The sequence below is a fragment of the Ochlerotatus camptorhynchus genome, unplaced genomic scaffold (genome assembly GCF_037179485.1).
Source record: "Ochlerotatus camptorhynchus isolate MF236.1 unplaced genomic scaffold, CSIRO-AGI_Acam_v1.1 ptg000230l, whole genome shotgun sequence".
Lineage (NCBI taxonomy): Eukaryota > Metazoa > Arthropoda > Insecta > Diptera > Culicidae > Ochlerotatus > Ochlerotatus camptorhynchus.
In genome coordinates this window covers 1586293-1613330 of record NW_027040720.1, presented here as the reverse complement: position 1 = coordinate 1613330, position 27038 = coordinate 1586293, and the positions used below count along the sequence as shown (strand labels likewise).

General features: G+C 42.1%; 1 protein-coding gene across 3 annotated transcripts in view; it reads right to left on the bottom strand.

Annotated features, from left to right (window-relative positions):
• Window positions 1-7112: 7112 nt before the first annotated feature.
• Window positions 7113-27038, bottom strand: part of Moe (Moesin) — a 162745-nt gene continuing 142819 nt past the window's right edge. For all 3 annotated transcript variants that reach the window (XM_065225505.1, XM_065225503.1, XM_065225504.1), the window contains exons 4-8: window positions 20505-20779; window positions 20131-20437; window positions 19495-20067; window positions 18830-19051; window positions 7113-8724 (exon numbers count right to left, since the gene is read on the bottom strand). In XM_065225505.1, the coding sequence (XP_065081577.1) occupies window positions 8560-8724; window positions 18830-19051; window positions 19495-20067; window positions 20131-20437; window positions 20505-20779 (1542 nt within the window). In that variant the 3' untranslated portion in view covers window positions 7113-8559. The remainder of the gene's footprint in view (window positions 8725-18829; window positions 19052-19494; window positions 20068-20130; window positions 20438-20504; window positions 20780-27038) is intronic.

Sequence of the window (27038 nt, the reverse complement as noted above, 5' to 3'; positions counted from 1 at the left end):
AACACGACAATGGAACAAACCGCCAAAAGTCTTTAATTGACGTTGGACGAGGAAAATTCAAAACCCCTGGCACTCGACTAGGTAACGGCTTTGCGAGTTACCTCTATGGTTTTACGCCGTCTTTTCCGATGAATTCGACTTCTTGTTGTGCAAATTTACTAGGTAGGTTTAGGACAAGGCCGTTTGATAGAAGTCGGTCGAACACTATTCGCATGTGCTGATGGTGTTCTTCAATTGAAGACGAAGCAAAGCACATATCGTCATCCACCACCTTGAGCTCATCTCCGTCGATTGTCATGCTTCTGCCTATGCGAGCCCTATCGCGCTCGGTTTCTCCAGCTAACAGATACTTTGTCTTCGACGTATTCACCTTTAATCCAACCTTCTCTGCTTCACGTTTCAGCCTGGTGTATTGCTCCGCCACGACCCGAAACGTTCTTCCTATTAGCAGGCAGCTATTAGCGGGCAGTAAAATGAACCGATTTGTTCAAGAGTACGAAAACTAATAACATATATTTCTTATCTATCTACATACAGCCTACTGTGATCGAATTATAGGTGTAGCTTCAATCATGGGTTGCTTGTACTCCTTCACTCCTCCTCAAGCTGTATAGACTGAAGTCCCATCTCCTTCCGGCAGGTCTCTAGCTTCACTCTCGCCAGCGGCTTGGTCAAGGCGTCGGCGATCATTGACTCGGTAGGGCAGTATACAACCTGAATTACGTTGTTACTAACCTAGTCTCGGATGAAGTTGAACCGCGTGTCGATGTGCTTGGTTCTTCGACTTTCTCCTTCAGCTCGCAGCATTGCTATGCAGCTCTGATTATCTTCGCGGACAACGATCGGCCCGGCAGCTTTCTCACCAACATCCTTCATTAGCTTCTGCAACCAGAGCAACCTTGCAACCGGCAGGCCTCGGCTAGGGCAACGTATTCCGCCTCGGTAGACGAAAGGGTTGGTTACACACTATTGCTTCCGAGCAGCCCAGGAAATCGGTCCGCCCAGATGGAAAACAAAGCCCGAGTTTGATTTGCGATCTTGATGATCTTCGGCCCAGTCAGCATCCACGTATGCTTGCAGTTGGCCAGGTCCACCGAGCTCCAGCTTCAAATCCGCAGTCGACATCAGGTACCGCAGAGTCCGCTTGGCTTTGGTCCAGTCAGCCTCGCTAAGGTTGCTTACCTTGCGCCCCAGAATGGACGCACTGATGGCAATATCGGACTGCGTGTTTACCGCAACATACAGCAAAGCAAACACTAGGCACTGGAAATCGTCCTTCCGTGTCATTGGTTTCTCCTACTTTGGCTGTTGCTTGGGGTAACCTGGGTCCATTGCAGCGATTCTACGGATATACGAGGCTTGATCCAGCAGGAATCGTCCATCCTGTCCTCGCTCAATACGAATACCAAGGTAGTTGCTGACATCTCCGAGGGTGGTTATCTTGAAGTGCTTCTTCAGTGTCGCTTCGATTCTACTGTACTCCGTATCATCTTGGCAAGCTATAAGCATGTCGGCCACGTTTCGGCTAGGTCCCCGTACGGCTAGGTCCACGTACAGCTAGGCCGACATGCTTCACGAGCAGCTTCCTCCTGGCGGCAATCGACAACAGCGTGCGAAAGGTAGTCGGCTTCGCGACGGGGACAAAAACCTCGTCATAATCGGTACCGTATCGTTGGCTGAATCCTTGTGCGACAAGTCTTGCCTTGTATTGGGTGACATTACCGTCACCGTCCATCTTCCTTTTATACACCTATTTGCAGCCGACAGGTTTGCGATCGTTGGGCAAAGGAACGATCTCCCATGTGCCATTGGATCTCCTCCTCCATAGCGCGCTTCCACAAATCTCACTCCGGGCACTTCATCGCCTCTGCGAACGAACGGGGCTCGCAGTACTCCTTGACAGTCAAGAACCTTTGTGGCGCGACTTCTTTGTTCGCGCGGCTGGATCGGCGAACGTTTGTGGTAGTGCCAAACTCCTCCTGTCCCTCGGTAGCCTGTGATACTGCGTCACCTGGACGGATTGTGTCGTCCCGGTCATCTTCGTCTTGACCATCATCGACCTCGAAGTCCGTTGCTACGGGAGCATCATCATCGTCTTCCTCCGGTGCTATAAGAGCGGGACCATCATCAGCTTTGCCACGAATCGTCGGAGAAATTTCAGTAAAAGGATATGAAACGATACTTTCCTGCGAAGGTTCGGTTTCCCGAACCTCCCGATGTGTCAGAAAGCGACAATCTCTACTCGTGATCATCTTGTGCGTCTTGGGATCGATGAAACGATAGGCCTTATGGTGCAGCGAGTAGGCCACAAACAGCATCTTCTTGGATTTCGCCTCCAACTTCGAACGCTTCTCGGATGGAATGCACACGTAAGTCCTGACTTCTCTCCAGTCCAGAGCTCGTACGGTGCCTGCTACATGGGTTTGGTTGGCAAACGATTTTGAAGGTATGTGGCCGTATTCACTGCTGGAGCCCAATGCTTGTACGCGGCAGCTGCGCGTCCAGAATCATGCAACGGCCCATCTCCACCAAAGAACGATTCTTACGCTCCGAGACCCCGTTCTGCTGCGGGGTGTACGCTGTGGTAAACTGCTGGCTTATACCTTCTTGGCGGTAGAAACGGTCGAGGGCTTCATTCTGGTACTCACCACCATTATCTGACCGAATCACTTTGGGCGTTCTTTCGGAAAACAAAATCTTGACAAACTTCACGTATTCCTTGATCCGCTCAGTAACCTCCAACTTCTGTTTCAGAAAATATACTACGGTGTAGCGAAAGTGGTCATCAATCATCGTTAGGAAGTAATGTCCAGCGGCTGCTTCGACTTCTTCTTGGACTTCTTTGTAAATGGTAGACTGGCCAGTTTCCCTTCCAGGCAACACTCACAAGTAACGCAACACCTGCAATCTTCGATGTGGATTCCCGATGCTAGTCCTTTCGTCTCCAAATCACGAATCGCATCTGCCTCACGATGCCAAGCGTGCAAACACTCCTGATTGTTGTTGGACTCACCTGCCTGCAGCGCAGCATGCTCAGTCCGCAATTTGTAAAGTCCCCCTGAAGTGGTTGTGCCTGCAATCACCTTGTCGTCCTTAAGTATACGGCACCCATCCGCGTCGAACACGAACTTGGCTCCCTTGGCTGCAAGTTTCTTCACCGATATGAGGTTGGCCTCGAACTGCGGGACGTACATTACATCCGAGAGGAGAACAGTGCAGCGTTCACCCTCTGGAGACACCCAGATCATCCTGCACGAACCAGCTCCTTCCGTGGATGGCAAGAAGATCCGCCAGAAAGACGCCATGCTTCACGCTTTTATCCAGCTCGATGAAACTGTCCGCATCGTCGCACATGTGGGACGTAGCGTCAGAGTCGATGATCCACGCATCACGTCCACTCGCCTTATGCAACGCCAACAATGTAAAATCTTGCAACGCATTGTCCTTGGAGTCTTGACGAGCCGTCTTTGCTTTTCGTGCCGCTCTCTCGATTTCACCTTGTCGCTGCGATTTTCCATCTGAGCACGGATTCTCTGCATCCTCCGTTTACCCATTAGGCCACCTCGTCCGTTAGCTTGGACTTGATCAGCTCGAGACTCAAGTCATCGTCGGACCTAGTCTCCAACGCCGTCGTGAGTGTGTTGAAGGATTCGGGTAAGCTTCGTAGCACCATTGCCAGCTGCAAACTACGGTCCAATGCCTGGCCCGCCAATCGACAGTCGACGCTCGAAGAGGTCATCCATCTCGCACACGTGTTGCCCGATGTCCTCAGCATACCTTGTTACAGCAATGACACTTTGGAAGTTAGCGTCACCTTCTCGTAGTGGTCACGGAGAGCCTCTCAGGTTTGCTTTGCCGTTTTTGACTTCTGGTCTCCGGTGTCCCACGCTTCGATTTCCGCTGCAGTAGCGCCTGCGGTTGGAGCAGTCGATCCGGAAGTCGCAGTGCTCGCCGTCGGTCTCATTCCGGTCACATACCGCCACAGGCCGTGTCGAATCAGCAGAAATTCGACCTTGATCTTCCAGGTTCCATAATTTCTTCCATTAAGCTTGGGAATTCCGAACCGGTCCATCGAATCTTGAAAAATTTCTTCAGCTTGTTGATCGGTACTGCAGAGCTGAAAGTTGAGCACGTTTCTTCGGGACCTTCTGGTCTTAGAGTTACCTCTATGGTACGGGTGTGTGCCGGAAGACTCCACCATAATATCTGCTTTTTTGAGCCGACTTGGCCAGTGTGCCGTCGTGGATCGTCAACACCGTTTTGACATTTGCAGGAAGCCGCTGCAAAAAGAACATTTTCATTAGTCCATCATCAACATTGAGCTCAGCCGCCAGATCCTGCATCCGGGCCAGTAGGTGCGTCGGCTTTCTGCCGCCTAGATCGCAGGAGTTTAACAATTTCTTCATTTTTGCTTGGGCTGACATTTCGAAACTGCTTAGCAGTCTAGTCTTTATCGACAGGTACTTCCGGTGGATTTGCAACCAAATCCGATATCCGACACAACACGCTCTGGTACACTTTGGCAATTATGTAGTAAAATTTAGATGCGTCACGCGTTACTCCTGCCAGAATGGACAAGGTTTCGGGCTTGAGTGAACCAAATAGCCGGATTGTTCTTCCAAAAATCAGGCAGCTTGATAGCTATGGATGCTGTAGCCGCCGGATCTTGCTGCTGTCCAGTCAACATTTCCTCGGTTACTTACTTTTCCTGGTCCGACGTCCCTCAGGATGGCACCTGCGACAATTAACTCGGTTCGTGGCTGCTTGTCTCCAATTTCTTGACCGTCCCACACTTCCTAGATCTTGCTCCGCTTGGTCTAACCACCTTGCTCGCTGTTCTCCTCTGCGTCTTCTACCGGCTTTATTCGAGGCAAACACCATTTTTGCGGGATTCTCACATACCCCGCCAAAGATGGTCCTAAGCACTCGTCGTTCGAAAACACCCAGCGCTTGCAGATCCTCCTCGTCCACGTCTCGTGCCCGTAGAGGACCGGTCTTATCAGCGTCTTGTACATGGTACATTTAGTATGGGCTCGAAGTTTGCCCGACCTCAGGGTCGTGTGGAGACTACCGGCATTTATGCGTCTACGAATTTCTCTGCTATAGTTGTTATCCGACGTCGCCAATGATCCGAGGTACACAAATTCATCCACCACCTCGAACTCATCTCCGTCGATTGTCACGCCGCTGCCTATGCGAGCCCTATCGTGCTCGGTTCCTCCACCTAACAGATACTTTGTCTTCCACGTATTCACCTTTAATCTAACCTTCTCTGCTTCACGTTTCAGCCTGGTGTATTGCTCCGCCATGGCCATGGCGTTCTTCCGACAATGACCACGTCATCAGCGAAGCAGATGAACTGGCTGGACTTATTGAAGATCGTGCTCCGCACTTTTATAACACCTTCTAGCGCAATGTTGAACAGGAGGCAGGAGAGACCATCGCCTTGTCGAAGTCCTTTGCAAATTTCAAACGGGTCCGATAACTCACCCGATAGCTTCACGCAGCACTGTACACGATCCATCGTAGCCCTGATCAGTCTGGTCAACTTGCCGGGAAAACCGTTCTCGTGCATAACCTTTCATAGCTCTTCACGGTCAATAGTATCATAAGTGGCCTTGAAATCGATTTCCTCGGTTAGAGTTACAAAAACAAGATGGCGACGATATTTTTGCGAAAATTTGTACGTACGAAACGCGGTATAACCGACCGTTTTTCACACGATTTTATCACGTCGGGGTCACCAATGTGATGTGCAAGCGTGGACGGATAAAGATGATCGAGTAAAGGAACCCAAAATCAACGATTAAATTTGTATTTAGTCTCCGTACAATTCTTCGCGTGGAGACACGTTCGCAATTTACTTTTGCTCTTACGGCAGTCATCTCTCTCTCTCTTTCTCTAGAGGTGAGTGGCAACCAGGGGTGTGCCAATCTCCACAAACCAATCCACTATTATCTGGGAATATTGGGACCACATTATGCAACCAAGACGACTTCGTTTCGACTGAGGTTTTGAAATCGAAAAATAACAAATATCAGAATTCAAGATGGCGGCTTTCCGGTTTTCTGAAAATCGTGACAACGATACATTTTCAAAGAAACTTGCACTCATACGTTGAAACAAACAAACAAACAAACGAAAACGAACGAGTCCACAAAAACAAAGGCTTTTCGAAGAAATCATAAGCAGTAAAACCAAACGAAAACGACATTGTTAATTACATTATATGGCGTGAATTTTTATCAAAGATTTTACCACCAAAAAGAAAAGATATACATGTACAATAATATAGGCAGACGAAGGAGGAAAAAAAAAACGAATCAAAATCTAAAATATCGAAACATCGATAGGGGTTTTAAAAAAAGAGAGGGGGGTAAACACTGAAAGAAAAATACTGGCATTTTTTTCCATTCTTTAAAAAAAAAACGCAAACGGAGAGGAAGAAAATAGAACGTGTGAAGCACGACGAAGGGAAAAAATCTTTGGAAAAAAATTCAGCCCCACTCCACGATCTCGCGCGTATGGTTATTCTCGCGTTGATAGTTTCAATTGTTTCTCTCTCTATGTATGTGTGTTTGTGTGTGTGTGTGTGTAATGTGTTGATTTTTTTTTCTCTCGCATATTCTCTTGTTTTATCATTCACTACACACTTTCTCGCGTGTTGCAGTAAATCCAAGTGTCTGTGTCTGTGTGTGTTTGTGTTTATATGTTGTGTCCGTTCACGTGTCCTTGTTTTTTTTAATTAATCAAATTAATTAAAAATAATTTAAACAAAAATAATAAAACATACAATAATGGCAGATAGAAATTATATGCATGTGTGTGTGTGTGTGTGTGTTTGTGTTCGGTGTACGACACGCCATTTTTCTTAATCGTTCATATTTCTTCTTTCTTTTTTTTCTTTCGTGGTTTTTTTTAACCACGCCGCCACTCGAATTCGGGAAAATTGTACAGGAAAATTGAAAATCTTAAACGCTTATCAGAGGTTTTGCTTTCGTTCGCTAAATTGGAAGGATCGCGCTACCGCTCACTCTGGACGAGTAAAAACAAAATTGATTTGAGGGGTGTTGTGTAATTGTTCTTACAAATTGGATCCTTGTCCTAAGCACTAAAATTATCAACATATGTTTTGTTTGCTTTTTTTTTTGTTTGATTTTTTTCCGAATTTTTCCTCTCTGTAAGTTAACTTAACTTTCAATCCCTACGAGTAAATTGATTAAACTTAATAACAATTAGTTGCGACCTCCGCCCGCCGTTTCTGTGGCTGTATGTGTGTTTGTGTATGTGTACTGATCGTCGTACTTTCCGACCGCATCTCACAAGTGGATGCAACTCAAGGTAGTAAGTATTAGCTGCTACTGCTGTCGCCATCTGCCGCACGTTCTGATGCCAGCTCCGGCCACTCGGAATTCGACACTGTCCGGAACTGGCATCACAAACGTCGGTACCAATTCCACACGTTCGATTCGAAATTCTGGTAAAGTTTCCCCTTTAATTGTCTTCCTAGTTTATACACATTAATGCAGTAATAACAATATTCAACTTATTTGCTTCATGTTTGTCTACCTTGTAACTTATATGCTTCATTTTAATATTAATTTTCTCCGTAATTAATTTGGGCACACTGTCGGTCTCTATCTGATAAAGTGGGAAATAGTTGTAAAATAACCGAAAATACTACAAGGAATTAAACATTTTAGAACAGGAAAAAATGCATCTTTGCTGCTTTTGAATACTTATCGAAGGTAAATTATAGGAAAAAAAACAACAGCTAATAGTCGAGTCTAACTCTTCTGAAAAAAATTCTACATCAAAACTCACGGAAGATAGTCAACGTTAAATACCGGATACCTTTTAGCTCAAGTATCTTCTCCTAATAATGCTATTTGTCTCTGTTTCTTTTTTAAGTGTTAACGAAATTACAATACTACCCAATCACACACTACTACTAGAACAACTGTGTCTGTCATTTTCATACGTGTGTTTGTGTGTGTGTGTGTGTGTGTGTGTGTATGTATTCTTATTCATTCTTCTGTATGTGTGTGTGTGTGTGTGTTCATTTGCCAGAGCCAGAAACCAGCGGTCATCAAGTTAGAAAGAGTTAGCGTAAAAAAGAATAACTATTCCGACAATGTTAATAATAGTGTAAACGATAAAGTATATGTAACCTTGCTGTATGTATGTATGTGTGTGTGTTTGTTGAATAATCCTTGATTCCCTGGTCGTCGGCCTACCCCCGTTCGCAACTGACCGGAAGCGACACCACGCACGCACGCACGCACGCACGTGCGCATTTTCGCACTTGTTCCGCTCACTTTACTAGATTCTATTACTACCACTACTACTACTTCTACAACTGCTACTGCTTCTTTTACTCTAAAAACTATATAAATGTTACTCCTTCCCATCTCCCGTTCCTTTTTCCGCGGCCCACCGAAACAAATTTTCAAACTCTTTCTCTCTCTCTCTCTCTCTCTTTCGCTCTCGGTCGCTCTCTTTCAACAACCACCCAACCAACCAACCAACCAGCCGGCTACTGCAGACACGGATTGTCGTTTACATGTTCTCGAACTGATCCACGCGGCGCTTGGTGTTGCCTTTGCGGATTTCGCGCAGCGTCTTGTACTTGTCCCGCCCCTGGCGGACGTTCTCGCGGTGGATCTTATCGTTGGCCGTCTCCATCGTGTCGTCCCGCGAGAGGGCCAGGTCTTGCTTGAGGGCCTGCGAGGGAAGAACAAAAAAACGGGTCGTATTAGATTACAGGTTGACCAAGGTGAAATTCTACACTCGAAAAAATTCGCACGTTAGAATAATGTGGTTCACCACCTACATGTACTCATTTCTAACAACGAACTAAGTCTGCTTGGGACTTAACATCGTAACAAATTTGTATCGTTAGTCGTGACATAGTGTGCGCCCTGTGTATTGTTGAATGCAGCGTCCGTTGACGATGTTTAGGTAGCAATGGAATGTGGCAAACATGAGTCGGGGGTAGTGGCAAGCAATCTGCCGCTAACCTGGTAGTGGTAAGTGTTCTCGTGTGTTCCACTAAAATTAGAAGGAGTACGACAAAGGTTGTCCTAACAAAGTTAATCTTCTATACAAGTGTAACGATTGTCTGTCTAGTTGTGACGAGGCGAGTATGATCAGAGATGTTATGCCTCAGAACATCCCGGCGGTGCTGACTGGGATTGAATCCAGGCCTGCTGGAGTGAGAGGTAATCACGCTTACCACTACACTACCGGCGCCGCTAAAAACACATACTTTACAACCTCTTCTTGTTACTGACAAGTATAAATTATCATTATAACATCTAATAATTTCATAATTCCGAAAAACATATTTTTATTGCATGTAAGTGGAACCAAGCCTGTTTTCCAGCTGGTTCCTTTTTTATAACCTCTTTATTTTCTGGACAATCTCTTGCTGGTATATTTTTATCGGTCTCTACATTTACTGGATTTTTATTTATTTCAAGCTTCACTCTCATTCTCTTCTTGGTCTTTCGCTCTTTCAGACATCTGTCTTTAACGGATCCCTCTCATTTGTTCCTCTCTGCTAGCCTTTTTTCTAGGCTCTGACTTTATCTGACTTCTCTTTTCCGAACTCTGTCTCTACTGCCCTTTTTGTTTGGTAATTATCTCTCTCTGTTGCCGATCTCTTTCGTCTTCTGGTGTCTCTTTTTCTAGTCTCTCTTTTGTTGGCCTTTCTTAGTTTAGTTTCTTCTCTTTCTGGTCTTTTCTTTTCTGGTTTCTCTATTTATGGTCCGTTCATTTTCCTCGTCCCTTGGATTCTGATTTCCCACTTCCTGCCTGTAACCACATTTCAGTTCCATATGTAAAAACAGCAAACCGAGAAAATAGCAAGTAAAGCTGGAATCATTTTTTTAACGTACATATAGGGGAAATGTCTCTAATGTTGGCCTATGGATCTAAGATTGGGCCCATCGCTAAAAATCTGCTATTTATCAACTTTATCTAGATGAACGCGTTATTGGGACGTTACTAATGGATATTTTTGGTTGCTATTGAAAATTTAGTCGCTTGCTGAGTTTATGTATGGGCCCAAATTAGGGACACTTAGGCCGACATTACCTGCATTTCCCCTATTTCTCGCATGATTTAAATAAAACCTAAGATTTGTGCCATTAGGTGAGAAAACCACTCTCTGAAAATTTCAGCTCGTTCGGATGTAACACAAGCTGGCGCTTTTGATTTAAAATTTATATGGGGATATTTGTTGAAATGTATGGAGAAATAACATTTCTTCACTCTTTCGTGCATAGATAGAACTGGTTCAGCAAACTCGATTAAGGTGAAAGTTAATGCTCTTCCGTTAATACTGAATCCACACCCGTTCAAACCACACCCAAATTCGAAATGGACCAATACCAACAAACATTGCAAATTAGAAAAATGGGAAGTATTGAAATTTTGAACATATTCGTAAACACAATTTTATTGTATAATAATAATAACTCTACTACTGAAATGACAACTTCAATTCCAAGATTCCAAGTTCAGGGTTGTCCTACTAATGCTCAGGGAAGACTTGCTGTAGTACAGGGAAGGAATGCCGAACTTCAGCGAAGTCCTGATGAAGTTCAGGGAAGCCTTGCCGAAGTTCAGGGAAGCCTTGCCGAAGTTCAGGGAAATTCTGCGGAAATTCAGAGAAGTTCTGTTGAAGTTCAGGTAAGTTCTGCCGATGTTCAGGGAAGTTTTTCCGAACTATAGGGAAGTCCTACCAATGTTCAGAGAACTCCTGTCGAACTTCAGAGAAGTTCTACCGAAGTTCAGAGAAGTTCTACCGAAGTTCAGGGAAGTCCTGCCGAAGTTCAGGGATGTTCTGCCTAAGTTCAGGGAAGTCCTTTCATTCCAATTCTTGGAAATCAGGGAAGTCCTGATGTAGTTCAGGGAACTCATGCCGAAGTGCGGAGAAGTTCTGCCGAAGTTCAGGGAAGTTATGCCGAAGTTCGTGGAATTATCGAATTATCTTTAAAAATACCCAGCTGTATCAGAATACCTTCATCAAAAAGGCTGAAATTTTCACAGAACATCCTCAAATACTTGTGAAACAACATGTGAAAATTGAGGAACCTTTTGATTTGAAAAATACTTCATTTAACAATGGCAAAGGTGGGTGATTTCTAAAATATTTCCAATTATCTTTAAAAATATCCAGATAGGGGAAATGGCTCTAATGTTGGCCTATAGATCTAACATTGAACCCATAGCTAAAAATCTGCTATTTACTAACGCGTCATTGGGACGTTACTAATGGATATTTTTGGTTGCTATAGAAAATTTAGTCGATTGCTGAATTTATGTATGGGCCAAAATTAGGGACACTTAGGCCGACGTTACATACATTTCCCCTATATTAGAAAACCTCCATCAAATAGGCTGAAACATTCACAGAGTAGCTTTCAATTAGCTTACACATACACACACTTGAATTGTTTTTATTATTTCACAAATACACGCGTCGTGTTGGTTTAGAAATACTCTCAATTTAGAAATATTTTTACTATTTATTTTCAAGCATTTTCATAATGGAGTTCTTGCGATTAACGCATAGATGACAATGCCGAATAACATCCGTTTTCTATTATCGATATTTTTCGTAAAATATTTCGAGTTGAAATACCAAAAGATATCTTACAATATGTATCAATTATTTCGAATGAAAAACGTCACGTCCGGGCAATCGATTGCACGTGGTCTCATAGACCGGAAAACTTTGTAGGTATGTGTTTTGGAACTTTGGAACCCCATTTTCCCCTACTTTTTGGAGGAAATGTTTTTTTACAGCTCTATTTTTAGTAAATCATAAGCACTTTATGCATGGTTTTAGAATACTATATCTTTAAACAACAGTTCATGAGATGTTAGGGGAATACGGGGCACACTTTATAGGGGAGTAAGGGGTAAAATGAAAATACAATCAATGTTTTTTAATACAAAATCCATTTTTTTAATAGGGGAATTTACGTATTCTCGGCAACCTAAGCAGCGACCTTCTTTCTATAACCTTTTTCTCTAAGGAACGCACACATATGCAGTATTGGTTTGTTTACAATCTTTTGCTGCCAGCTGCTCTAACAATTTCAGTCGAAAGAATTGTCAAAAACTGTTTTGAAACGCTTTTACAAAGCTTCAAACTTCTCTAGTGAGAACGAGTATTGTCGGCAACCAGTTTTTCTTCGGCAACCGTTCCATTTGAACTGCATGTAAATCTGCTGTTCTATTATCGGCAACTCGAAATCAGCTACAATTTGTAGAGCGTGTGTTGCATTTCAAGAAAACCTTGCTAAATTGCTTTTTCTCAGTGGTAAACATATAGTCAAATTGAAGCTGAAAGCATAAAGAATCGTTTGCATGCATTCAGCGGAGTGATTTCGTAAGAAAATCCAGTGAAAATAGTGTTTCAATTTGGGTTGCCGAAAATAGTCTGCCATGCCGAAGCCGTCATTTCCCCTATCATAATATTTTTTTTCTGAAAAATACTTTTAATTAACTTTCATTTGGTATTTTGAGTTCCGTCATCAACCAAACAGTTCAAAAGTTATAAATTTTTGAAAAAAATAAAAAAAAAAAATTTTTTGACCGCCTTAATATATAAATAGGGTAACCAACTTGAATTGGACCCCTACATATTTTGGACCCTTTTCATATATTTTCCTCGCTTACTGTCTAGTTTCTTCAAATTCATCTGGGTTGATGTTGTAATTACATTCTTTCAATTACTTGCTATGTCTCAAGATCATTAGTTCACCTCAAATTGCTTACAATTGCTCAATTTATGCAGTTTTAGAAAATGTTATCGAAAAAGTTTCATGTTTCGACTTTTGTCAAGAGGAATCGGCGTTAGTGTACTTGTTTTAAATTTGGTCTAAAATATACAATTCAATGATTTTTTTTTATCAAATCAGTTCATCTGACTTTGGAAGATGTATTTCACGTGTTTATAAAGATTTAACCTTAAGATTTTACTTAAAAAGTATTGAATAAAAAGTGTCCAAAAAAGATCGTAAAAAAATGTTACCAACTTATTTTGGACACTTATCAAATGAGAATCATCAAAAGAGCGACAAAAAAATTCCGGTTGGTCGATCGTGCTATTATCTCAGATTTCTGATTAAATTGGTAAGTAAATCAATCAAAATTATATGAATTCATTGTTTTTAAATATATTTCTTGTTTATCAGGCGATTCAAAATGGGAAAAACGGCAAAACACGTAGAGTGGTCCACTCTGAGTTTTCCTAGTTTTCCACAAAAGTTTTCCTATCTCCCAAACGCATTTAACTAAGGGGCTGTTCATAAACTACGTAGACGCTTTAGGGGGTGGGAGCGCTTGGTAGATGTCTACGGTCCATACAATTTTTTAAATTTTGTGTTTGAGACTGTCTTCTACGGAAGGGGGGCCCCGTTGAAATCTCTCAAAAACCGTCTATGTAGTTTATGAACAGCCCTGCAAGCATAGAGTCAGGTCTCCGTATTGAGATTTACTTCTGAATGATTTTTTTTTATGGTATGATCAGTTGTTTCCTTATGTTATATTATATTTCCTCCGTTACTCGCGCCAACTTTTGTAACACGAGTACTCAAGTGAGTTTTCCATTTCCATTTTGCAGCCGAGCTACCAATCGATCTGAAATCAACGAGTATTCCTCAAAAAACTTGCTTTTAACTAAACAAGCTAAATATTTATTACAGTTAACCCCCAAAATATGCGGATAATAGAGAAAATGTAAATGGAAACAGCGTAAATGGTGTCCATACTACGAGGGTTCTGACTTAATTGGTTACAACATGGAATATCTCGAGATCCTGACCAGATAGAAAGTTACTGTCTTTGCCAAAGTAGTTCTAGAGATCATAACCTTTTTGCTGGTGGACAGTAGTTCAACATTTACTCGCTACATAGCGCTAGTATACATGTGAAGTTCTCGCATGTGATATATCTCGAAATCCTGACCAGATAGAAAGTTACTGTCTTCGAAAAAGTTGTTCAGGAGTTCAAAGCCTATAGTTCAGAATTTTTTCACTATATGGTGCTAGCACAGACAAACAGACGTAACTCTTTGAAAAAATTGTTCTTGAAAACATAGTATCTCAAAACATATAACCTCAGTAACGACATCTCTCTGGCTTCTCGCGGAAAACAAGCTTGCTCGCTAACTCGTAAACAATATTGCATAAAAGTTCTATAGAATGTATAGAAACGTCAAAGTGATCTGATGCCAGCGCTGCGGCGAGTAGTTCGCGGAACTGATAATATTCAAATCAACCGTTAAATGCATGAACGAAGATACACAATGAAGAGTTACGTCTGTTTGTCTGTGGTGCTAGTATATACGTGAAATTCTTATATAAAATATCTCGAAATCCTGATCATATAAAAAGTTACTGTCTTCGGCAAAGTTGTTCAGGAAGTCAAGGCCTTTTTGCTGGTGGACTTAAGTTCAGAGTTTTCTCACTTTGCAACATGAGGAATTCTCGCATATAAAATATCTCTAGATCCTGACCAGACAGAAAGTTACTGTCTTCGGCAAAGTTGTTCAGGATGTTAGGATCTTTTCGTTGGTGTACAGTAATTCAGAATTTTCCCTTTACGTGGCACTAGTATGCTGGTCATTCAGAGATATTTTATATGCAAGGGTTTCACGTGTCTTGCAACGTCACCTAGTGAGAAAATTATGTACTTTCCACCAACGATAGGGTTTGATCTCCTGGACAACTTTGCCGATTACAGTACATTTTTAGCAGGTCTTGAGATATATCATATGCGAGAATTGCACGTATATACTAGTACCATGAAGTGAAATATTCTGAACTATCGTCCACTAGCCAACGAAAACTCCACCAACGAAAAGAGCTTGACTTCCTGAACAACTTTGTTCAAGGCATCTACTATCTATCTGGTCAGGATCTAGAGATATTTTATACACGAGAATTTCACATGTATACTAGCACCACGAAGTGAGATAATTCTGAACTATTGTACACTAAGTGATAGGCTTTGACCTCCTGAACAACTTTGCCGAAGACAGAAACTTTCTATCTGGTCAGGATCTCGAGATATTCCATGTTGTAACCAATTAAGTCAATCCCACGTAGTATGGACACCGTTTACGCGGTTTCCGTTTACATTTTCTCTATTATCCGCATTTTGGGGGTTAATTGTAATCAAAGTTTAGCTTTTTTAGTTCAAAACAAGTTTTTTGAGGAATACAAGTTGGTTTCAGATCGATTGGCAGCAACAAAATGGCAATGGAAAACTCATATGTGTTGTACAAAGTACAACAGCGCGAGTAACGGGGGGTTAACTTTTATGCATACCGTAAAACGGGGTGTAATTGATCAGCGGGGCAAAATTGATCGCTGAAATTTCTCGTAATTTTTTTTCATGTGTAACATGTTTTTCGTTACTAAGCGTACGAATGTATCTTTGTATACATTGTAAAAATATTATGCATAAGTACAATATTGGGTATACTCAGCGATCAAATTCACCCCGCTGATCAATTTCACCCCGTTTTACGGCACCTTCTTTGAAAATTTTCCCACCTAGACGGACCTAACAAATGCGAGATAGGAGGAAGTGACCGTCGTAATTAATTTTAGGCTCATAGGTTGAAAGAACTTTAGCATGTCCAAAGTATATTCGTTCCCATTCAGTGTGTCCAAAATATATTATGGACACTGTCTAAAATCAAGTGGAAGTGTCCAAAATATGTGAATATCATGATGTGAAAAGAATTATTTTTCGAGTATATATCAATCAATAAAACATCTAGTGACATTTTACATCCAAGATGAGTAGCTTTCGAACACAACCGCATGTAAATTGCATAATAATAATAAACAAATAATATTATTTTGACATAAACGTGATCTCACTTCCTCTAGGGGTCCAAAATCAGTTGGTTACCCTAGTTACCCTAATGACAAAATACAAAATATGGGTCTAATATGTTGCAATAAGGAACAAAACTACCAATTTTACAAAATTCTGAGAACCACTATATCGTTTTGCTGTATATAGACAAAAAAAAGTGAAAACTCTTTTAAAACAGATAGCAGTAAATTAAAACTTATTTAACCCCAATTAACCTTAAAATTTCGAAAAAAATCCTATTATTGCAAGCAACCTTTGGGGTCATTCAAACGATGCGCGACAACATTTTTATGAATTAAAATAAATTTAGCGAGGGTTCACTTTTACCCCTTACTCCCCTATAAAGTGGTATCACGTATTCCCCTAATATCTCATAAACTGTTGTTTAAATACATAGTATTCTAAAACCAAATAGAGCTGTGAAAAAACATTTCCTCCAAAAAGTAGGGGAAAATGGGGTAAAATTGTCCAAAACACATACCTACAAGGCTCTCTCCGGTTTATGGGACCACGTGCAATCGATTCCCCGGACGATTTCCCATCGGAAAATGGCCGGAATTCAGCGTGCTGTTGAGATATTGAATTTTGGGTAATTTTGGACCCATTTTTGCCCATAGTGCGGCGTGTGGGTTTTTTTCGCTTCTCTGTTTTGTGCGAGGGTTCCAAATCACATTGTTATTCAACCTGGAGCATGCTTACGCACAGATACATGCAAAAGCCAGTTTTTTCTTTTTTCCTTTGGTTTGTTTTTTCCGTCGATTTTGTTTTCCGTGCTGAGCACCAATGCTACCGACGTGCCAGGAAGGCAGCTCCCACACCTGGACCCTACCTATCGACCCATCAACTCATGAACTGGGGACCAACGGCTTTACTTCCCATCCGAAGGAAGGCGTGATCAGAGAATGCCTCAAAACATCCCGGCGGCGCCGACTGGGATTGAACCCAGGCCTGCTGGGGTGAGAGGTAATCACGCTTACCGGCGCCGTTAATTCGCGTTTATTTGTCTGATCTCTTTCTTTTAATGGATCTATCTTGCCCGTAAAAACAAGGTATGATACTAATAACGGTATTGAGTTATAAGGACAAATAAGTTGTTAAATCCAATATCCAAAAGTGAAAGGGTGAACTATGCATACGATATAGCGAGAAAAACTTCCAATAGGTATTATAGAGACAAACACGGCCACTGAGAATAACTCAGAGAGACAGTCACTTCTACTCAGAGGTATGGATAAATGTCTAAAAACTGCAGGAACTCAGCGCTGAGTACATGCAGTTTCCTGAAATTTCTCATACAACTGAGAAGGAAGCAAAATTTAGAATTCTGAACACGGAAAAAATAAAATATTCCAGACCGAAAAACGTTTGCCGAGATATGGGATTTGAACTCTCTCTTTGAACTGTCTAACTAATTAAACATATTCAAAACACTTGACTTAGCCCAATATATCAAAAGAAGAGAAATCAGAATCACGGACTTACCGTATTTATTTGATTAAGAATATTAGACTTTGAAAAAAAAAAAGCGTCCACAGATAGGGTAGAGCGCTACTTTGTCATAATCGCCCATTTCCGTTCTATCGAGCAGAAATCATCAATAATATCCAATGGCGTTTCAATACGTTAGGACGGAATTGAAACTCGTACAACGAATTTGCAATCAAGAAGCAGTGTTAGATTTCTTACAATATCACGATAATTTGCGACTCTTTATCAAATCCAACGGTACGTATAGAAAGGTAAATAAATTTGGAAGTCATACGGGAAAAGGCTCTAATGTTGGCCTAGGGATCTAAGATTGGGCCCATCGCTAAAAATCTGCTATTTATCAATTGCATCTAGATGGACGCGTCATTGGGACGGTACTCATGGATATTTTGGTTGCTATTGAAAATTTTTGTCGATTGCTGAATTTATGTATGGGCCCAAATTAGGGACACTTAGGCCGACATTACATACATTTCCCCTATATAGTAGAATCACTTGGGGCCTCCCTTAGCTCAGCCGGCATAGGCGCAGCTACAAAGCAAGACCATGCCGGAGGTGGCTGGGTTCAATTCCCGGTCCTATCTAGGAACTTTTCGGGTTGGAAAATTTCTCGACTTCCCTGAGCATAGAAGTATGATTGGACTTGCCACACAATTATACCAATGCAAAAATGGTACAGGCATCGGAAGCTCTCAATTAATAACTGTGGAAGTGCATATAGAACACTAAGTTGAGAGCACGCAATAAGCTAATATGCGATATGTAATAAGCTTGAAATGCGAAGAAGAAGAAGAAGAAGAAGAAGAAGAAGAATAAGAAGAAGTGATTCATTTTTGAGTTCATATCCGTGCGAAAAAGAGAGGTTAAGTATGGGTTATGCTTAGTAGGACGGAACTTAGATTCAAAACCCTAATATAATAAAAATTGGAATTTTCGGTATCTTGGAACTTAGACAAAATTTCAAGACCCCGGAATTATTCTTTCAAATTCAGAACTTTTATGAGATTCTGATTTTCCATCCACAAACCTTTGCCAGATTGATCAAAACTCCTATTTAAATTCATCAAGAATTCTCCAATAGTCGACAGTATTAAAAGCTTCACTGAACACTGTACACACACACCCTTTGTCTGTATATTGGGGTCAATATGACATTTTTTGCAATCTTGATTATTCATCAAAACGAGTTTTTTCCCTGAAATTTTTGCTTAAGTCTTCACGATATGCCTGCCTCTTAGTTGAGACATGTTTCGAATTTATTTAATACCCATATTGAAGGATTTTCGCAAGAACTTATCTTTATTTTAGAGGTACAGACAAAGGGGGACAGTGCCAGCGCTAGTGCGTACTCCCTCTGCATAAAACCCCAGTAATTTTGTCATGCTGACCAACACTATCCCACCCCCACTCGTTTATTCCCGCCCTCACAACTCACCTTCAGCTGATCGTGCAAACGCTCGTTACGTTCGGCCAGCGTGCGTCGTTCCTCGACCGGATCCTTGATGTGCTCGTCGGTGTCGAAGTCCTTGCTGTAGTCCCGCGAGGTACCGTTCTCAGCACCGTTCGACAGCTCCTCCTCGTTTTCCTCCTCCTCTTCGTCGACGTGGTGATGGTCGGGCGTGGTAGTGGCCGCCAACAGAGCCGCCGCCGCTTCGTTCTGTTCATGAAGCGCAGCCGCCGCCAGCGCAGGGTAAATCGAAAGATTAGTTACGGGGAAGTTTGTAGGAGATGTAATGGATTATAAAAATCGATGAGGTTGAATTTGGATGTGATTTTTGTTTTAGTAAGTAAGGAATGTGTTTTGATAATCCTGTACAAAAGAGAGGAAACGGAAGAAAACATTTTGCAGCCGCTTTGGTCGGATCCGTTGCGTTGCGCTCTGTGAGAGAGGGAGTCCTCGCCGGTGTGGCCTGATTGGATAGACGTAGTAGTAGATCATGTGTTTGAGTGTGCGCGGAAAGAGTAGGTAGGTAGTAGGGTGCTCTTCGACTGTACAACATCGTGGTGAGATGGTGAAGTGCGTTCTTCGTGGGTGCTCTCGGCTATACGTCAGGAACGAAGAAAACGAACGTAAAAATGCATACATACTTTACGCTTTACCTGTTTCCGTCTGGCTTCCTCAACCTCCTCCTGCAGGCGTTTGGTTTCGGAGTCCTTGACCGAGACTTCCTCCTGGATCTTTTGCACCTCATCCTGCTTTGCGCGAATTTCGTCCTCCAGCTTCTGGCGCTCGGCGACCTCCATGTTCTTGGACTCCTCCAGACGCTTGATCATGACCTGCAGTTCGTTCTGGCGTGCCTCCAGTTCGTCCTTGGCGAACTGCAGCTGCTTGAGCTGTTCCTCCAGACGGCGGATCATCTCCTGCGCTTCGATAAGGTTCGCTTGCGAGCGTTCCATCTCCTCCTGCATCGTTCGCAGGCGGTCTTCGTACTCCTGCTGCTTCTTCTCGGCCCGTTCCCGAGCGGCCAGGGCTAGCTGCAGCTTCTCGCGCTCCTGCTGCTTGGCGTTCTTCTCTTCCCGGGCCTGAGCCTTCATCTGCTGCACATCGATCGTATCCGGCTTGCGACGGCGCATGTACAGCTCGTGGTTGCCCATGCACAGCGCCAGGATTCGCTTGTTGATGCGGACGCGAGGAGCGAAGAAGACAAAGTCCGGTGCCTTCTTGTCGATGGGCTGATGGAATGCAAACGGTTAGCGGTTCGATAGCTAATTCGAATGTGGATGCTAGAAGCTTACCTTGATGATAAATTTGCGATCGTTGAACGAAATGTTTCGGATTTCCGACCACGGGAAACCGATTTTGGGCGTAAGGCGGTCGTCTTTCTCGTAGATGTTCAGCCCCAGGGCGTCAACGCCGAGCCACAGTTCCGTGCCCTTCTTGTTGCGAATCTCGAAGTAGTTCACACCGTACATTTCCAGATCTTGTGCGATCTTGAGGTACTCCATCATGGCGTCTTCGCGGAGCATTCCGCGATGCTCCTGCCACCAGGTAGTGATCGAGTTCTCCCACTCGTCCTTGGACATCTTATGTTGATCGATGACACTGCGTGTGGTACGGGAAAAATGATCAAACTTTGTACGAGTGAATCTAGATCGACGGGGAAACTTACCGCTGCGGCAGTAGCCGATCGTTCACCAGGAATCCGGGCACATGTGTCGTTTTGTTGAAGTCCCCGTGACGGGCTTGGACGGCATACGAGGCTAGCAGAACGGACGTTTCCGGTGGGCAGTATATTTCGTCGGAAAGGATCGCATTCTTGACCTGCAGGTAGAACAGCCTCAGCGTGATGTCTTGGATCAGCTCCTCGGCGACGTCCTCCGGGTAGAATTTGGCACGGAACTTGAACTGCAGCGGGTCTCCCTTCTGGACGTCCTGGCTCATGACCTGAATATAGAATAAATGTGGAAAACTTGTTAGAAATGGGGGAATCAGGCGGGACGATCAAGTGAGTGCTGTTTCGGCGATTTTACCCATCGTGAAAAAGGCATCGATCCTGTCTGATAGTGCAGTTCCGAGGGTGCAGCAGTGATACGAAATTCCAAACATTTTAAGAGTTAATTCCATATACATTTTTAAAAGTTCCATAATCCTACTCGGTCAACCAGAGAGACCCGCATCTACTTCATAATACATTCATGATTTTTTTTTATGTTTTCGTAGCTGATGGTATCCCATAAAAGATGACAACAACGTCATCGTCATAATTATAATTAATACGGTGGCGCGGTCGAGCGAGGTGATGGTGACTTTATTTCATTAGCCTGACTCAACCATTCGTAAGCGCATGGATGATAGATGGAGGAGGAGGAGGATGACGGCCAAGTGTGAATGCGACGAGAGAAGGCACACCATCGGGCAAATTGTTTGTGTAAATAGCGCGTTGATGTGCCACGTACCAGCGAACCAACCAACCGACGTCGTCTGTCTGCTCTGTTTGCTTGCTGCTGGATGCAGATGGGTGGCACTAAATGGGACCGAAAAACGAGTCACATCATACATGATATTTTGTGGGTAGCCGAAGCGAAGACTCGAAAAAAAAACAGCACGAACTGTGGAATTGTTGTGGAGATGTGTTATTAGGTGGCGCGCGGACGAACGGGAATGTGTTTCAACGAACGGCGACGTGACGATTTCGGGGTTTTTCAGTGGGCTCTCTCTCTTGATAGGCATTATGGAGTAAGTAACGTAAAACGGACTGCGATGTCGTCATCGGGGAGGATTTTTTGTGGGATTCAGGAAGGCTAAGTGGAATCCTTTTAGGAGCGAAGGTTGAACTATGTTAATATGCAAATCATGTTTGACGGCATTTTCTGATGACTCACAACTGAGAGATAAAGTGAGGAGATTTATGACTGCTGAATTGTGGAGCACTTTACTCTGACGCACAGTAAAAAGTTATCACGTAGTTTTTATGTGATTTTCATATGCTCAGAAAACTGCAAATACTACACAAAAATTGAAAGGAAACGATGGATCGAATAAAATCACAGTCGTATAGGACAATTATGCGATAACCAGGGTGGCCAGTGAGATTTCATTTTTAAATTCCCGGCTTTTTCCCGGTTTCCCCGGTTCAAATCTGGAATATTTCCGGGTTGTAAATATTCAACAAGAAGTGGAAGTATATTTTTTTTTAAACGTGACCAAATGCTAATTGACAATTATGCGATAATGCACAAATTAGGCAGACAGATTGTGAGTGAACATATTTCACACCACTTCCAACACATTTCTTCCCATTTGAGCAGGTGATTCCGCAAAAAATTCTACATCCTCTACTACTGCTTATACCTTTTTTCATTACTTGGCTACAACGTGCCAACTATTGAGTCTTTTTTCTAAAGCTTAAATATCCAAATCCTGTAGATCCCTATTGTATGGTTGAATTATTATTAACTGCGTATAACACAGCCTTCGAAACCGTAAAGGCAAACAATTGGAGCTGGTACGCTTAGCATAAAAGACCCCCATGTAACAATTTGGGTTTTATTAGGGTTCTGAAGACCATTATTTAGACTTGTAGAATGCTATAAAACCACGATAAAACTTGCAATGCTACTTGGGACATGGCGGTCCGGACACTGCACGTTAAAGCTGCTCCTCCTTTCCCTCTACTCTGACGTTATCTGCTAGTTTAGACCAGCTCTAGTACTACCTAGCAGCAACTGATGGTGCTATTTCACAAAACCAAAGTCGACCGCGTTACGAAGAGTGGTCAGGTTTTGACCACATATAACTCTGTCATGGATTTTAAATCTAAACAAGCCAATCGATTGGATATTTTTCTACGAATCTGCTAAATTGAACCCTTTATCAATTTTCAATAGGTCGCTATTGAAAATTACACAAATGTCCAACTGTTACAACAAAGTCACTTTCAATTGAAAATCGTCAAGTGACGACGATGCTGTCAATCATCACTTTCAATTGAAAGTCATTCTGTCTTCTCTTCGAGGATATCCCCTTCAACATCAACAGAACCACTTACGATCAGTTTTCATGCTGTTTGTTTTGGCTTGACTCTTGTTCATTTCGTCTTCCATTGTCAAATGAGCATACATTCGCATTGAAGCGAAGCTATTCGATCCAAATTTGCGCTGTTTTCCTGACTTCTGTTGATTGTTCACTCGGTTCATGCGCTAAAGATCTGCGCACGTGGATGTCGAATTTATCATTGTCGGGTGGTTTGTTTACCCATCAATATGGGAATTTGTGGAATCGTGAGAATTTGTGAGATCGAAAGTTGATATGCGACGCCATTTTGAAATTCAAGATGGCAGCTTCCAGTTTTAGGAAAAGTGGGAAATACTGTCAAATACCCCTCAATATTGGTATTTTTGGAACTGTCTAGTGAATGAACATTTAATTCCGACACCATTTTGAATTCCGATTTCAGAAAAAAATTAGGAAGTATCGTCAAATCCAAAAGGTATTTTTGGAATCGGCATGTCATCAAGGGATTGGAAAAGATGTGCGACACTATTTTGAAATCCAAGATGGGGGCTTCCGGTTCGAGAAAATGCGGAAAGTACTGTTAAATACCCATCAATATGGATATTTTTGGAATCGAGATGACGTCTAGAGAATAAAAATTGATATCCGTCGGCTTTTTGAAATCCAAGATGGTGGCTTCCTATTTCAGAGAAAAAAACGTGGGAAATACTGTCAAATACCCATCAATATGGGTATTTTTTAACCGGGGTGACGTCTGGAGGCTGAAATCCTTTATTCTACAATCCTTTAAATTTGTCGAACCTCTTAACCTTTATGAAGAGCTTTGAGTGGGTTGGTTTATTTCCTTTAAATTCCGCTATAATTGCTTATCTTTTGACAGATACGCGTATTTCGTCTATTACTTGCAGACTTCATCAGTGCCAAGTACTCAACACCACAACAGCAGTGGTGTTGAGTACTTGGCACTGATGAAGTCTGCAAGTAGTAGACGACATACGCGTATCTGTCAAAAGATAAGCAATTATAACGGAATTTGAAGGAAATAAACCAACCCACTCAAATATCTTATTTCTACGGCATTTTGAAATCCAAGCTGGCGGCTTTCGCTTTCAGAAAAAGTGGAAAATTTTGATGCCGACCCATCAATATGGGTATTGACGTCTAGAGGCTGAAAATTGATATTTGACGTCCAGTTTAAGAAAAAGTGGAATCTAATATGGAGGGATTGGTTCAGAAAAAAGTGTGAAATACTGTCAAATACCGATCAATGAGGATATTTTTGGAATCGGGGTGACATCTAGAAACCGGAAATCGATGTCCAACACCATTTTGAAATTCAAGATGGTGGCTCTTGATTTCAGAAGAAGTGTCAAATACTCTACAAATGGCGTTGAATATTGATTTTCAGCTTCCACGCGTCGTCTCCGTTCCGAAAATACCCAGATCTTAGTGTTTTTGACATTTTTTCTGTAACCCGATCGTCGCCATCTTGCGTTCCAAAATGGCGTCGAATATGGATTTTCGGCGTCTACGTGCGTCCCCGTTCTGAAAATACCCATATCTTAAGGTATTTGACTCTTTTATGTAACCCGATGGCTACCATCTTGGATTCCAAAATAGTGTCGCGTATCGATTTTCGGCATCTACGCGTCGTCCTGGTTCCAAAAATACCCAGATCTTACGGTATTAGATAGGGGAAAGGTTGGCTTCGGCAATACCTTAACCTATTATCGTCAGGGGGTAAACAAAGTCCTAGAGCACTCAAATTTGGCCAATAGTTGCTCTAAAACATAATGTATCCACATGCCAAAATTGAGCTCTCAAGGACGTTGTTTACCCCCTGACGATAATAGGTTAAGGTATTATCGAAGCCAACTTTTCCCCTACTTTTCTGAAACTCAATGGTCGCCATCTTGGATTACAAAATGGCGTTGAATATCGATTTTCGGCATCTAAATGTCGTCCCCGTTCTGAAAATACCCATATCTTAGGGTATTTGATACTTTTTCTGAAACCCGATGACCACCATCTGGATTCCAACATACCCGTATCTTAGGATATTTGACACTATTTTGATCACGATGGCCGCCATATTGGATTCCAAAATGTCGTCGGACATCGATTTTCTGCACCTTCGCGTCGTCCCCGTTCCGAAAATACCGATATTATAGTGTATTTGAGACTTTTCCTGAGTCCGATGGAGGACTCCAGGAGATTGGACTCCAGAACATCCGGACTACATATAATCCGGATGTCATCCCTACCGGCACCCGATATTGTGCGGATACTATATTTTGATGCCTGAAGACGCGACGCGTGACAAATCGAATGAGCCCCGAATTGAAGTGAACGTGGAAAAAACGAAGGCAGCAGTTTTCGAGTCATTCATTGCGTCAATTGAAACAAGTCTTCGCTTCAAATGAAATGAACTGTAGCACTTGACGAACGAAACAAGCCATAGTCAAGTCATGTTTGACAGGAAGAATGTTCATAGTGACTCGATAACAAGAAACACAATGGCTTACACGAAAATTATATTGCTCGAAATGAAACGATTCTGTGTAGAGTTAATTTTCTTGTCTTTGTTTCGAAAATGCAGAACCCTGTCCCTAACACAGATTTCAAAATCGAAATCCATTCGGTCTCGCCGAACGGTGCTTATTCAATCACCGTGTGTGGTGATGTCCGGTCGTCATAGGCAGCAGCAGTGCTTTCGGCGCGTGGCGTTCTACATTTTTCTTCAGTACACAACGGAAGGCTGCCCGCAAGCAGCTAGCTATCAATATGAAGGCTGCTCTCAAGAGCCCTCGATTCACCGAAGAGCCGCTGTGGGCTATCTATGCCAAGCGCGTCACTCTCATTCCACGTTCGCTCGCCTTGCTGCCAGCCACATCATGTTTTGCGCACGAAATGTTGTCATCAGAAAACGAGGCGTTTCCGTGATGGGAAAAAGTGGTTTCCCTAACACAGTCGCCGAATATTGATACCGAGCACGTAATCCTACGTCAAATCTACGGTCGTGTCTTAGGTACAACCTCTTACATTTTAATCTCTATCTGATCGACAAAAATCTGTATAATTTCATTATTATTGTAATAGTGCGGATCTACCTAAATCTCCATGAAGTTCAAACATAATTCAGAAAGCGTTTGTTCAAAGCTTAGAAACTTGAAAATGACAAAAGATGCTTTCTAAAAAAAAAAACTAGAGTGAACTCTCAACAACTCGATATTGAAGGAACCATTGAGTTATAGAACAACAATCCCATACAAAATCTCTGCCATAGTAGCCAAAAAATTCATGTTTACTATGATTCTATAATTAAATATCGAGTTAGTGGATATCGAATTGTGGAGAGTTGACGATCTCGAAATCCAACAATCATGATTTTTTCAAGTGATTTGTATCATTTCTAACAAGTCTTAAAATACAGAAAATTAAGTTCCAGTAGTGAGAGGTAAATAAGCATCCGGTTGAAGTTTTTTATTAATGAAATACAATTACATTTTTCTAGAATTAGATTGTGTTATGTCTGAGATTACGAACATCTTTATCTGGTAACTTGATTTTTTTTCAAATCCGTAAATCTTCACTAAGGGGTAACTCAAAACTTTTACTGGAAAAGCTTAGTCGAATTGGATAGTTACTATTGTTTCTAATATATGTCCCTATGTGACATGACTAAATTAAATAATAAAGTGGAACTAATATCCCTTCCATCAAGAAATTAAAAAATCAGAATCTAAATTGATTGATGAGCGTTTTAGTAGAAAAATAGTATACCTTTTTCGTTGTTTTTTTTTCCTTTTAATTCTACTACTATTGTATCACAACTTTCACTAATTCATTTTCATTAAGGGGGATTTCCGGTTCAATTGACCTAAACTTTGGATTTTTTTTCTAGGGAACTGGTAAGAGTTAGAGACTTGAGTTTTTTGTCAAATCTTTATTCATTCTTGCTCTACAACTGGGATTTTTTTTTCAAGTCCAAAAATCCAAAATGGCGTCCAATATGGCGTCTCAAAATTTGAAAAAAATGGCGGGCATTTGAAAAAAAGTCAGTTACCGCCATTTTGTCAAATTTTGAGATTTTTCAAAGATTCTAGTTCATTCCATTCTCTGAACTATACTCTTCAAGAAACTGAGCTGATTTTCTTTCTAAGTGACGATTTGCGACCTCTAGGCTGCT